The following is a 14,560-nucleotide window of genomic DNA, read 5'->3' on the forward strand; positions in this document are numbered from 1 at the left end:
TTTTGTGTGCAGACAAGTTTTCATACCACTACTTATTGAAATGATAATTTCTCCATTAAATTTTCTTGAGACTTTTGTTGAAAAATCAGGTGACCATAAATATCAGTTGTTTCTGAACTCTCAATTCTATTTAATACTTACCTTAGTACCATGCTGTCTTGATTACTGTAGCTTTGTAGGAAGACTTTAAATCAAGAGTGTGTGAATGCTCTTAACGTTTTTGGCAAGGTTGTTTTGATCATTCTGTGTATCACGGTTTTTTCATATGTATTTTAGGATCAGCTTGTCAAAAAAAAAGATGCTTGGAATTTTGATAGGGATTACATCAAAATGTAGATCAATTTGATTACCACTGTGATTTCCACCATTGTTTCTAATTTGATTTTGAGGTCTTTTTGTTGAGTGACCATAATCCAAGATAGCCATGGTCTCAGAGTCCTAACTGAGGAGAGTTAGGCTCAGGTGGTGTGTGTGTCAAGTGAGATACAATCAGGAACCAAATCAAACAGAAGAAATTTATTACTCACAGGTTCCAGAAAGGTTAGGGATGCCTATGAGAAGCTATTGGGAAAAAGGAGTTCAATCAGTAGGGGGTGAGGGAAAGAGACCTGCAGGAATATGCCTTTGTTAAGGCCCCACTGACAAAGTGATTAAGACAGAAGGGTAAACAAGTGACTCTGGTGCTAATCATTAGATTTTATTGTGGTCAGTAGCTCTGCAGTATGCTGAGTCTTGGGTCAGCGGGATGAGGAACAAAGCTATTTTGCAAACAACATAGGAAATGGAAGTTTTTAACTAGATGAAGGGTGGGCATCAAAACTGATTTCAAACACTTTGTCAGGCCTAAAAGTGGATGCCAGGGAAGCAACTGCATTAACCAATTTATGACAACCATCTTAGTATGAATCTTTCTGATTTATGAATATGTGGTATTTATTTAGGTTCGCTTTAATATTTTTCTGTGGGATGTGTGTGCGCGCACACATGCGCTACCGGGGATCAAACCTGGGGCCTCACACATGCTTGGCAAGTGCTTTACCAGTGGTCTATACTCACAGCTCTAGTCTTTTAAATACTATTTTAAATGGAATTGTTTTAACTTAAAAATTTTTAATTGCTGGTATATAAACTGATTTTTGTGTATTTATATTCTGAAACCTTGCTGTATTAGCTCTATTAGCTTTTTAATGGATTCCTTAGGATTTTGCAAAATTTTATTTCATCAATCTGGATGCATTTTATTGCCTAATTGCTCTCATTAGAATCTCCAGTACAAGGGTAAATAGATGTGGCATGAGCACCCTTGTACTGTTCCTGATCTCAGGGCAAAAGCATGGTCTTTCTATATTAAATATGATGGTAGCTGTGTATTTCTGATTGGGGACCCTTATCAGATTGAGGAAGCTCCCTTCCATTCCCAATTTTTCGAGTTTTTAATTATGAAAAGGTGTTAGATTTTTGTCAAATGTCTTTTCTGTTGTGATGATCTACTGATGTGGTTTTTGTCCTTTTTTCTGTAATGTGACATATTATGTGGGTTGATTTTCATATGTTGAACCAAGCCTGCGTTCCTAGAAGTCACACTTCATCATCAGGTACAATCTCCTTTCTATTGAGCTCATCTCTAGAAGTGCAAACAATGAGAGTAGCCATGCTTACCTTTCTAAAAACTGGCAATTTCCCAAGATGATAATACTACATTTCTATTAGTTGCTCCACATTATCACCATTTGACAGAAATACAGTGGTATGAACTTGTGGTTTCTTTTTGTGTTCTCATGACTGATGTTGAGCATGTTTTCCTATGCTAATTGTACACTTGGATAGCTTCTGTAAAGTGTGCAAATCTTCTCTTGTGTTAGGTTCTTGTTACAGTGGTTAAGTTCTTTGCTTTTCTCAGTTATGAGTCCTCTGCCAGGTAGTACAGTGTATGTATTACAACTATCTTCTTAGGCCATGGCTTACCCTTTCACTTTAGTGAGATTTTTTTGATGAATATCTAATTTTGATGAAATTTATTATTTTTTAAGTTTACTAGCTTTTGTGTTCTAAGATAACTTCTTTTTCCTCAACTTCATGAAGATGTTTTGTAGCTACAAAATTGTCTTCTTCACATATAGGTCTACAACCCATTTTCAGTAATTTGTGGATGGTATGAAAGCATTAATGTTCAGGGTTTTTTTCCTGTATGAATACCAGTTACTCCAGCTCTAATAAAAAAAAAAAATTCTACAGATCAATTTCTGGGAAACTGACATCTCAACTCTAGGCAGTCTTTTCAATCAATGAGAATAGTATCCTATTGTAGCACTAATTTTTCTGAGCACAGTTTTGTAGTATTCACACACATCTTTTGTTTTGCATTAACTTTCTTCCTGGATATTCAACTTCGTACTATTATAAATAGTACATTAAAAAATTTTATTTCAAGTGTTTATTGCTAATGTATAGATTTATAATAGAGAATTGTATATTTACCTCATATCCTGAAAAATATTGCTGATTGATTAAGCAAATGCTCAGTAATCTTTAAGAAATCAGAGAATGGAAGAAGTGTTATCTAATTTGAAACAGATCTAATTTTCTATTAGCATAAAAACAAACTCATTCTTTGTATACAACCTCTCAAAGTTATCACTTCTGAAACACTACCTTCTGGATTTATTTCTCCTTTCAAACATGTTAACTATGGAGATAAATGTCCTCTTGGTATACTTCCTGGAAGATGAAGAGTACCAAATCCTTCCAAACAGGAACCTGTTTTTCAACCAAATAGAGAACAGTGGAAATGAAGATATGGCCCATGTAGTATCCTCCATTTGCAGAATTGTGAACAAAGTTGTATCAAGAATTCCAATTAGGACAGAGACAATATTAAAATGTATTGAGACTGGAATGGAGTGAACAGATTTGTAAGATTCAAATTATCTTTAATGGTCACACTCATTAATTCTTCACTTGTCAAATAATCCTATGTATTCATCCTTTGCTTTTCTTTTTCTCAATCTGACTTACAAGAGATTAGCATGCACCTAATTTATAAATAGCTACGGTGAAAAGGGATTCATTTAAACTTCAAATAAAACCAATGTAAGGCACAACTATTCAGGAATATTTTATATTTTCAAAGTATTTAGGAATACTTTAATTAGAAAAATAAAGGCAATGGGATTATCTATCAGGTTCTAAAAGTACCCATGAATTAAATCACCCCCAAACAAAACAAAACCTTAAATCACATTGCTATTAAGCTTCCTTACAGTAAAGAATAAAACCAAACTATGCTGAAGTACAAAAACCTGAAATTCTGAGCATGAAAATAATTTATTGATTAGACATTTGATTTATTCAAGCAGTAGGCCTACTGAACACAGCTATGGAGTAGGAAAAAAATTCCATCCAGCACCTGCATCATTTCAAATTTCCTGGGGACAGTTTATGCATTCTGTATTATAGCCTCACACTAAAACATCCACGTGTGCTTGATGTGCATTAACCTTTTAATAAAAGGACATGAGAAGCTTTGTGTATACCCAAGTTGGCAAGTATCATTAGTGATACGACTTTCAGAAACATTCTTAGGCACAATAGCACTGCCTGCAGTGACAGTCTTTGATAATCAAAGAAAAGACAACTATTAAATATAATCTTACAAGCAGAAAGGAAAAATATATGCACCTTTGCCAAAAGACTGCTTTACTTATTGGGGAGTGTCACAAAGAGATTTTCCTTCTATAAGATTAAAAATTACCTTTAACTGACATCAACTTTTAATGGATACCTAAATATTAAAAATCAGACAATAAAACCAATTTAACCTAAATGTAATTTAGGGAAGAAATGCAGGCCTAGTCATATGAAAAAATAGCTGCACTTCTTTGGCTAACTCAGTAAAAAGTGCCAATTGAACATTTTCAGTCAAATTTTATTTTTAAAAAAGCAGATCAACATTACAATTCAAGAATCTAATTTAAATATGCACTTGACAATGAAGTACATCTGAGTATGGAGTGAAAAAGGTTTTCAAAAAAACCATCAAATATATTTTCTCCAAATACCCAAATAATAAACGCTTCTATAAGCCTTTTTTGTTAAGTGGAATCATAAAGAACTAAAAATTTATTGCTAGGAAAACAAATCTGTAATACAGTAGTATGAATCTTGGGTATTAGGCATAATCTGTTGAATCAAGTTAAGAAGTTGATGTGGCAAGAAATTTGTGTGTGTGTGTATGCACGTGTGTAGGAGACAAAGGGAGAGACAGACTGTAAGCCAGTTGACCCAAGAGCAACTGAAATATTTAAGTTGTTCAGCTGAGACCAGACACCATCATGTTTCTTCTCCATTTTTAGAAGGCAATTAAAAATTACAATTCTAATAGCCCACAAACCAAATAAAAAATGTTGTAGAAATTAAAACTATGTTCAAAGAGCTTTTTTCCCAGCTCATTTTCAGCACCCCAAGAAAAATAAAAGCATCCATGACTATCACAGATGAAAACAAAATGAATGTCATTGGAATCAGTTATTTTTCCCCTCTGAGGTATAAAATCTATATAGAAATTTGATACTATACTATAACAAATTGTACTTCTCATAGTTCTGTTGTAATTTTCTTTAAACCCTGTTTAATATATTTTTTTAAATTGTTTTAAAAATGTTGTTTTCATGATTGTGAATCTGGTTCCAGTTCTTTTTCATCTATTTGTATATCAATAGTTAATATACTGGCTACCAGTTCTAATCAGGAAAAAAATCTTGGAAATATCTTCATTATGACAGCACACTCAGCAGAAATTACTGATGTGCAAGCAAACCATAAAAGGTGCAGTTCTTCAAAAAGCACATTTTGTTGATTAAGTTTTGTGATCTGAATATTCTTTCCCATGTCTCTTGATGAAAGACTCTTTCCATCTTGTAAACATCAGTGTGCACAGTCTCACTACTATGCAGTTTCACGTCCTTGGACAGGAAGGCTGGTCACAGCTAGTGAAAAGCTAGAGGAGTCTGAGTTTTAATGGCTGATAAACCTTACATCCTGCAGAGGAGGAAAGCACTTTTCCTTTTTTGCTACTTAAGAATGTGGCAGAAATGTATGCTGAGGTAGCCCAGTCAATCCTTTTTTTTTTTTGTCTTTTTTTGAAAATTTGGTCTCAGAATATTTCTGGAAGGGTAACGTTTCGAAGAAGCCACTGCTGGGACCGGCTTCCGCTGCAGTCTCTAATGCTGGGCACCTGGCTATCCTCTTCTGTGGCTTTATCCAGGCACTGATTACTGTTCACATGCTGCAGGGTTAATTTCTGAAAGTGACAGAAAAAAAAAAATCTTAACCTGAAAGTGGAGGGGGAAAAAATCTCAACCTTTTTTTTTTTTTTGCAGTACCGGGTATCCAACTCAGGACCTTGCACCTGCAAGGCAGGCGTGGTGCCACTGAGCTAAATCCCCGGCTCGCAACCATCATTTTTTTAAAGTGATTATTAATACCTCTGTAGAAAAGATTATTTGGGGGAAGGGGATGTAGATTATTTTAAGGATAATGGAGGAAAGATATACATTTAACAGTAGCATTAAGAGATATACAGGAAGGAAAAGCAATGGGGTACAGTGGGCTCCGCTGGACTTGCAGTAAGATGACCTAAATTCTAAGCTTTAACTCTGGCATAAGTTTTGTAACACTGAGAGCAGCTATTTTTTTTAAAAAAAATGCTTTAGTTTCCTTGAGGAAAAGAAAAGAAAAGAAAAGAAAAAAAGAAATAAAATAACAGATTAGTGGTGCCTAATTTAGGATCTCCACCCTATTTCCAAACAGCTATTTCAAAATTCTTTCATTTCCTTGTGATCAGGCTGTTCAAGTTAACTCTGTGATTCCAAACCTCAAGTCTTCAGGAACTCAGGCTGTTTTGCAGACTCAGAACTGTAAAAATGTTGGAATGTCTGAGATCTGGTACAATAATCTCAAGTCAACATCAGTATCAAATCCAGAGAACCCATCCTCTTGGCTAAGGGTGGTGCTGTGGTACACAAGAAAGAGCATGGCAACTTGAAGTAGACTAGGTTCATAGTCTGAGTAACTTGAGCTTTCTCTTCTCCAACCCATGGAGTCCTGGGAATTAAACCCTTGCCTTTTGCACTGAACAACCCCTCAACCTCTTTTTAAATTTTTCATTTTGAACCAGAGTCTAAGTCAGTCACTCAGCTAGGATCCAACGTGCATTCTCCTGTTTCAGCCTCCCAGAGTGCTAGGATTAAAGGCATGCACCATCACACCCAATTGGCTTTCTAATTTTAAAATAAAGATCACATTACATATTTTGAGCAGATTCTGTGAGGTACAGAGATAATGAACTTAAAGTATGTAGTGCCTCACTTACAAAGTAGGTTCCTAATAAATGGCTGATGGGTGTAACTCTGTCTTTCTACCTACTCACTGACATACTAGATTTAATGATAACATGTTGATTTTTAGGATAATTTCAATAGGGTGGGACAGATGAGTGTTAACAGAAAGGTAGTTTTTTCATATTTATTTGTTTTTGTACTTCTTCATCTGAGAAGTGTCTATTCATTTCAAATGCTCATTTTTGGGTTCGGCCTTTAAATTTGGGAGGTCTGATTTTTTTTTTTTAGTTCTCTATAGGTAGTAGTCCTTTGAGGAACAGATGACAAAAATTTTTTCCCACACTGTGGGTTGTTTCTTCACTCTGTTGGTTTCTCTTGCTGTGCAAAAGCTTTTTTATAAGATGAGATCCCAGTTGGTGTTTCTCTGATAGTTCCTATGCATTCGGGGTTTTGTTCATAAAGTCTTTGCCTAAACCAATGCTTTGAGAATTCTACCTATCCTATCTTGCAGCAGATTGTTTCTGTTTTAATATTTAGATCTTTGATCCATTTCAATTTTAGTTTAGTGCATGGTGAAAGATACGGGTTTAGTTTTAATGTTTGGCATGTGGAAACCCAGTTTTTTCAGCACCATTTATTGAAGAAACTATCTTTCAGTGAAGGTGTTGGTCAAAGGTAAGGTGTCTGGAGTTGTTTCTGCATCTTCTAATCCATTCCACTGATCCTTGGGTGTGTTAATTTGCCAGTACCATGCTGGGGTTTTTTTTAATCAAAGTAGTTTTGTAGTATAATTTCATGTCAGGTATTCTGATGCTTCCTGCCTTTGCCTTTGCTGCTCAGAACTGCCTTTGCTATTCTAGGTCTCTTCTGGTTCCAAATGAAGTTTAGGATTGTTTTCTCTAATTCTATGAGATATGCTGTTGGAATTGCATTGAATCTGTATAAAAATTTTGGAAGTATGGCTATTTTCACTATATTGGTTCTTCCTACCCAAGAACAAGGGATATCTTTCCATTTTCTGAGATATTCTCTTTTTTTTTTTTTTTTTGGTACCAGGGATCGAACTCGGGTCCTTCCGCTTGCACAGCAGGCGGCAAAGCCACTAAGCCTAACCCCAGCCCTCTTTCCATTTTCTGATATCCTCTTAGGTCTCTTTTGTCAGTACACTGTAGTTTTCAATGGAGAGGTCTTTTACTTCCTTAGACTGATTTCTAAGTATTTCATATTTTTGGATGATACTGTGAAAGATATTGTTTCCCTAATTTTTCTCTCAGTGAGTTTGTTATTCATGTATAGGGAGACTACTGATTTTTTTTTTCAGTACCGGGGATCGAACTAAGAACCTTGCGCTTGTGAGGCAGACACAGGAACCACTGAGCTAAATCCCAGGCCCTAAGATTATTGATTTTTGAGTGTTAACTTTGTATCCAGCTACACTACAGAATTTGCTTATTAAATCTAGAAGTCTTTTGGTGGTGTTTCTATGTAAAGTATCATGTCATCTGTAAATAATGATAATTCAACTTCTTTCTTTTCTAACCTTACTCCTTTTCTTTCATTCTCTTGTCTAACTGCTTTGGCTAATGTTTCCAGAACTATACTGAGTAAGAGTGCTGACAGTGGACATCCCTGTCTTGTTCCGGTTTTTAGAGTGAAAGCTTTCAGTTTTTCTCCACTTAATATAATGTTGGCTGTTGCACTGTCATAATGGCTTTTATCAGATTGAGCGAAAGACCGTCTATTCCAATTTTCTGTAGGGTTTTTATCATGAATGTATGTTGCACTTTGTCAAACATGTTTTTCTAAAACTATTGAGATGATCATATGGTTTTTGTCCTTTGCTCCATTAATATGTTGTATTACATTCAATGATTTCCATATGTTGAATCATCCCTGCATCCCTGGGTGAATCCTATTTGGTCATGGTGTATAACCTTGATATTTTGTTTGCCAGTATCTTATTGAGGATTTTTTTATCTATGTTCATTAGGGAGATTGGACTGTAGTTCTCTTTTTTGGTTGGACTGTTCTCTGGTTTTGGTATCAGGGTAATGCTTACTTCCAGGAATGACTCTGGGAATATTGCTTCCCTTTCAATTTCATTAAAGAGCTTGAGAAGTAGCAGCATTAGGTCTTCTCTAAATTTCTTACAGAATTCAACAGTGAATCCATCAGGATCTGGGCTTTTCTTTGTTGGTAATTTTTTTTTTTTTTGGTACTGGAGATTGAACTTGGGTCCTTGCGCTTGTGAGGCAGGCGGTGGAACCATTGAGCTAAATCCCTGGCCCTGTTGGTAGATTTTTAACTGCATCTTAAATTTCACTGGCTGGCTGATCTGTCCATTTCTTCTGTATTTTCCATCTCACTAGAACACAAGTTCTTAAAGTAGGTATTGATGATCTTCTAGATTTTTGCAGGATCTGTTGTGATTTCACCCTTTTCATTCCTAACTGCATGGATTTGAGTCTCCTTCCCTTTTTTGATAAGGTTGGCTAAGAGTTTATCTATTTAATCTTTGAAAGAAACAATTCTTCAATTTATTGATTCTTTGCATTGTTTTCTTAGTCTCCATTACATTAATTTCTGCTCTGATTTTAATAATTTCTTCTCTTATACGAGCTTTGGGTTTGACTTGCTCTTCTTTTTCTAGAAGCCTGAGGTTCAACATTAGGTTATTTGACCTCGCTGTTTCCCTGATATGGGTATGCACCACTATACATTTTCCTCATACGATTGCTTTCATTTTGTCCCATAAGTTTTGGTATGTTGTGCTGTCATTATCATTTAATTGTAGAAACTGATTTCTTCAATCTCGTGTGTGACCCATTGGTTGTTCAGGAGGGTGTTATTTCCATGTGTTTATCAAGTTCATGTGGTTTCTTTTGCCACTGATTTCCAATTTCATTGCACTATGGTCTGATAACATGCATGGGATAATTTCAATTCCTTTGTATTTACTTAAGCATGTTCTATGAAGCTAGTATGTGGTCTATTTTGGAAAATGTGCGTTGTGCAGCTAAAAAGAATGCGTATTCTGATGTTGTGGGATGGAACACTCTGTAGACATCTACTAAGTCCATTTGTTCAAAAGTTTGGTTCAGTGCTAATATTTGGTTTTTTTTATCTAGTTGATCTATTTGTGACAGTGAAGTACTGAAGTCCCCCATTATAAGTGTATTAGTGCTTATATGATTTTTCATGTCTGTTAATATGTTTTATATAGTTGGGTGCACTGCTATTTGGTGCATATATATTTATGATCATTATCTCTTCCTTTTGGATTATTCCCTTTACAAGGATGTAGTGACCTTTGTCTCTTAGCCTTGGATTGAAATCCACTTTGTCTGCGAGAAGAATAGCTTACCTCTGCTTTTTTCTGGCTTTCTGTCTCATGGAGTATTGTTTTCCATCCTTTGACTTTCAGTCTATAAATTTCTTTTTTGAATTAAATCTGTTTCTTATATGCAGCATATTGTTTAATCTTGCTTCCTGATCCATTCTGCCACTCTGTTTGATTGGTGAATTGAGACTATTAACATTGATGGTTATAACTGGTATGTACTGACTTATCTTTTTTATGTTATTTTCCTGTTGTTGGCTCCCTTTTTTCCTTCTCTATTTAATTTCTTGCCGTGCCTGATGGATTCATTCAGCTGGAGTTCATGGAGTTGTAATCCTTTTTATCTCTTTCTAGAATATCCTTCAGAACACTCTGGAGTGCTGGTTTGGTGTCCATGAATTTCCTCAGGTGTTCTTTGTCATGAAAGTATCTTATTTCTCCATCAATTTTTTTGGGGGGGGGTACCAGGGATCAAACTCAAGACCTTGTGGTAAATCCCCGGCTCTCCCTCAATTTTGAAAGATAGTTTTGTGGGGTACATCAATCTGGGTTGGAAGTTGTTTTCTTTTAGGGCTTGAAATACTTCACTCTAAGCTCTCCTTAACTTGAGGGTTTGTGCTGAAAAGAAATTACAAATTTAATCTAAGACAGTATGGTATTATACAAAGAGTTCTGGACCAAGGATCAAGAATCCTATTTCCAGGGCAAATAATTCCTTTCACAATAACATCCAAAAAACTGAAATACCTAGGAATCATCCTAATGAAAGAAATCAAAGACCTCTTCTCTGAAAACTACAGCACTCTGAAAAGAGAGATTGAAGATGATATCAGAAAATGGAAAGACATCCCCTGCTCCTGGGTAGGAAGGATCAACATAGTGAAAATGGCCATACTTCCAAAAGTGCTATATAGTTTCAATGCAATCCCAATTGAAATCCTAGCAGCATACTTCACGGACCCTGAGAAAACAATCCAAAAATTCATTTGGAACAAGAAGAGACCCAGAATAGCAAAAGCAATTCTAGGTAACAGAGACATGGCAGGGGGTATCATGACCCTCAACTTGAAACTATACCTCAAAGCTGTGATAAAAATAGCATGGTACTGGCAAGGAAACAGACCTGAGGACCAGTGGAACAGATTAGAAGATGCAGAAACAACTCCAGACACACTCAGCTACCTCATTTTTGACAAAAGAGCCAAACACCCTCACTGGAGGAAAAATAGCCTCTTTAATAAATGGTACTGGAAAAACTGGGTTTCAACTTGCCAAAGATTAAAACTAGACCTATATCTCTCACCATGCACTAAATTAAAATCTAAATGGATTAAAGATCCAAATATTAAAACAGAAACACTGAGCTGGCTGAAACAGAGGGTAGGTAGAACTCTTGAAGACATTGGTGTAGGAAAAGATTTTATGAACAAAACCTCAGTTGCCTGTGAACTAGCACAAACAATCAACAAGTGGGATCTCTTCTTACTAAAAAGCTTCTGCACAGCAAGAGAAACCACCAAGTGTGGAGAGACAACTCACAATGTGAGAAAAAATTTTCACCTGCTGTTCCTCAGACAAAGGTCTACTATCTAGAATCTATAAAGAACTTAAAAAAAAAAAATCAGACCTCCCAAATTTAAAGACCCAATCCAAAAATGGGCATCTGAAATGAACAGATACTTCTCAAAGAAGTAGAAATAGCAAATAAACATATGAAAAAATGTTCAACATCACTGGTCATTCGAGAGATGCAGATGAAAACAACACTGAAATTCCACCTCATCCCAGAAAGAAATGCTATCAATAAATCAACCAATAACAAATGCTGGTGGGGCTGTAGGGAAAGAGGAACACTGTTTCACTGCTGGTGGGAGTGTACTGGTACAACCACTATGGAAATCAGTATGAAGTTACCTCAAAGAACAAGGACTGGAAGTCCCATTTGACCCAGTTATTCCCCTGCTGGGTATCTTCCCCAAAGAATTACAAGACTCATACCACAGTGATATATATACACCCATGTTGATAGCAGCACAGTTTCTAATAGCTAAAACTTGAAAATGGCCCAAGTGCCCATCAACTGGAGACTAGATAAAGAAAATGTGGGTTTTTTTTTTTTTTTTTTTTTTACAAAATGGAGTACTAGGGCCAGGGATTTAGCTCAGTGGTTCCACTGCCTGCCTTGCAAGCTCAAGGTCCTGAGTTCGATCCCTGGTACCAAAAAAATAAATAAATAAAAATAAAATAAAATGAAGTACTACTCAGCCATAAAAAATGAAAAATTAGACATTTATAGCTAAATGCATATACATTAAAGCGATACTCTTTAAGTGAAATAAATAGGACACACATGTGTAAATACCGGTTTCTCTAGAGTGAAAAACTGAAAGTGTAAATAAGGACTTAAAGGTGTAATAGATCATGTGAAATAGGAAGAAAAGGGGCAAAGGGGAAGGGGAAGTGGGAGAGGTAGGGGAAAGGAAAGAAGGGAATGGAATGAATAAGAGAAAATGAAAAAATGGAAACAAAGTCTTTGTAAATAGGGAGGAATGGAGGGATTGAAGGGAGGGCAGGAGATGGGGGAAAAAATAAGAACCAAGAGAGATTATGTAAAGGTGCAAATTTCTAATGATGAATGTCATTATATTGTATACCTAAAATGTACCAAAAAAAAAAAAAAAGAATCTTATTTCTGAGATCTAGTTTATACAATTTACATGATCTGCGACCCTAGGAATTAACTGACATTCTGGGCTTCAATTTCTACTAATATATCCTAGATTTTATTTCTAGCATTCCTTTGAAATCTATGATTTCATGACTTTGGGTTTACATTATAGATTACTGACATGAATATTTTGTTATCTTTCCAGACTGTTCTTTTCAATGGATGGTGGGAGGGCCATTCTGATGGGCCATTGCTCTTAAGAGCACCCTATGCAGTCAGTTCAAACGGCTGGACCATTCCCTCCCGGTACCGAAAAAACAAACAAACAAACAAAGTAAGGGAGCTTGACGTCCTTCTGCCCAATTCCCTTTTCTCCTTTACACAGGACATTAATTTAAAAAATATTAATTTAAAAACCATTTATAGTAAAAATCAATTCTTAATTTGGAGTCTGATTCTGGGAGAAAACAGCCTGTGCCAATAAAATTTCTCAGGGGAAAAAACTTTCCAAAGTGATCTAGAAGTTTTAAAACTGCACTCATAATTGGTTCAAAATACCCCAAATCATCTCCAGCTTCCTCCATTTCTAATCAAATACTTCCTTTGGGGATATCTATTGTAGCAGGCTGTAAGTTGGCTAGTCAACAGCCATTTCCAATCTTTGTCTCTTGGCCACCTCAGTTCACACTATGAAGACTAGAAAATCAAAAGCTTGTTTTCCTTGATTTCAATTCAGCTAGGGATGACTAAAGAACCTATTTTTGGCCCATGAAAAATAAGCTGAGCTTGCTAAGAGGATTCCAGGAAAACCTTTAGCTTTCCTGAAAGAGCAACCTATGTGGTAGTGAAACATTCTCCCTTACCTTTTCTTTGCCTTGAGTTATTACGTGACAGTGAGAGTTACAGCAGCCATTTTATGGCCAAATGGAAAAAGCGAGATTATAGTTATCTTCTCCCTTATACAACTATGCCATGGAATCCACACCAGAAGCCTCTTACCTTGAGGACTCACATTAGGGAAATAACTCATTTTTTTAAAAATGCTATGCTATAAACAGGTTTTGTTAATTGCCTGCTTAATATGCTTTTCAATGAACTTAAGAATGGGATGCTTTTTTGTATTTTAAATTTTTGGTTGTCATAATGGCACTGGCACTTGCTGTCGTGGCCAGAGATGCTCTGCATCCTTCAATGCATGGGGCAGTCACATCCAAAATAGCAATAACATGCTGGAACAGAATATTCAAGCCATTTCTAATAGCCTTTTTGGTTTTTTTGCGGTACCAGGATCAAACTCAGGACCTTGTGCTTGCAAGGCTGGTGTGTTGCCACTGAGCTAAATCCCTGGCCCTCTAATGCCCATATTAAGCATATTCCTTTTAACTAATATTAATCACATTAGTTAAAAAGAATATAAAAACACCCAATGACACACCCTTATTTTTTTAAAAATTCTTCTAGGCAACTGGATAACTTACCACTGGGTCATACTCCCAGAGTTGGTTGCCTTTTAGGTGGTGGCATTTGAGCATGGTAACGGGGCCATTAAGTTTGGAAACATCCAAGCAAAGGTCATCTGTTCTAATTTCTTTGTTGGCAGTATAAGAGAAAACCTGAAGAACAAAAATGTACACATGTAAGTTTTATGAATAAAAATTATCTGGCATTTTTAGATGCTCAATAACCTGACAAGGAAAAAAAAAAATCCAAGTATTTCAAGATACATGATTTTTGCACTTTATTAACTACTTATGCTGAGTGTCACTTCACCCAGCTGATGCTTGTACTGAATAAATCTGTTAAAATTGTCATTTTTATATTTCCTGTTATCATAAGAATTAATGAAAAAGTGCCAATTTTTTTTGTCATGTATTTAAATAATTGGACTGTTAAGTGGTTAAATTAATGGTGAATGACTCAGAAACCTACCATTAAGTCTACACAAAGAAAGGTAGAAATGGCCTTTTTTTCTGTATATACTAAACTACTGCCAAGGGTTTTCATCTGTTGAGTAAAAAAGGGCAAAATAAATCTTGTGCTCAGTACTGTCAATACAGTTCTCACAAAGGCTCTTCCACAAATGTTTTGTTTAAAAATATCATTATATTAGCCAGGCATGGTGGTGCATGCCTGCAATCCCAGCACTCAGGAGGCTGAGCAGGAGGATCACTGTGAGTTCAAGCCCAGCCTGGACTACATAGTGAGTTCAAGAGC

General features: G+C 35.9%; 1 protein-coding gene across 4 annotated transcripts in view; it reads right to left on the reverse strand.

The window, feature by feature from the left end:
• Positions 1–2,909: 2,909 nt before the first annotated feature.
• Galnt1 (polypeptide N-acetylgalactosaminyltransferase 1) overlaps positions 2,910–14,560 on the reverse strand; it is a 119,018-nt gene continuing 107,367 nt past the window's right edge. For all 4 annotated transcript variants that reach the window (XM_087193320.1, XM_087193323.1, XM_004855220.4 and 1 more), the window contains 2 exons: positions 13,825–13,959; positions 2,910–5,299 (listed from right to left, as the gene is read on the reverse strand). In XM_087193320.1, the coding sequence (XP_087049446.1) occupies positions 5,153–5,299; positions 13,825–13,959 (282 nt within the window). In that variant the 3' untranslated portion in view covers positions 2,910–5,152. The remainder of the gene's footprint in view (positions 5,300–13,824; positions 13,960–14,560) is intronic.

The sequence above is a fragment of the Heterocephalus glaber genome, unplaced genomic scaffold (genome assembly GCF_053883595.1).
Source record: "Heterocephalus glaber isolate CG9 unplaced genomic scaffold, H.glaber_assembly_v1.0 deba00000331, whole genome shotgun sequence".
Taxonomy (NCBI): domain Eukaryota; kingdom Metazoa; phylum Chordata; class Mammalia; order Rodentia; family Bathyergidae; genus Heterocephalus; species Heterocephalus glaber.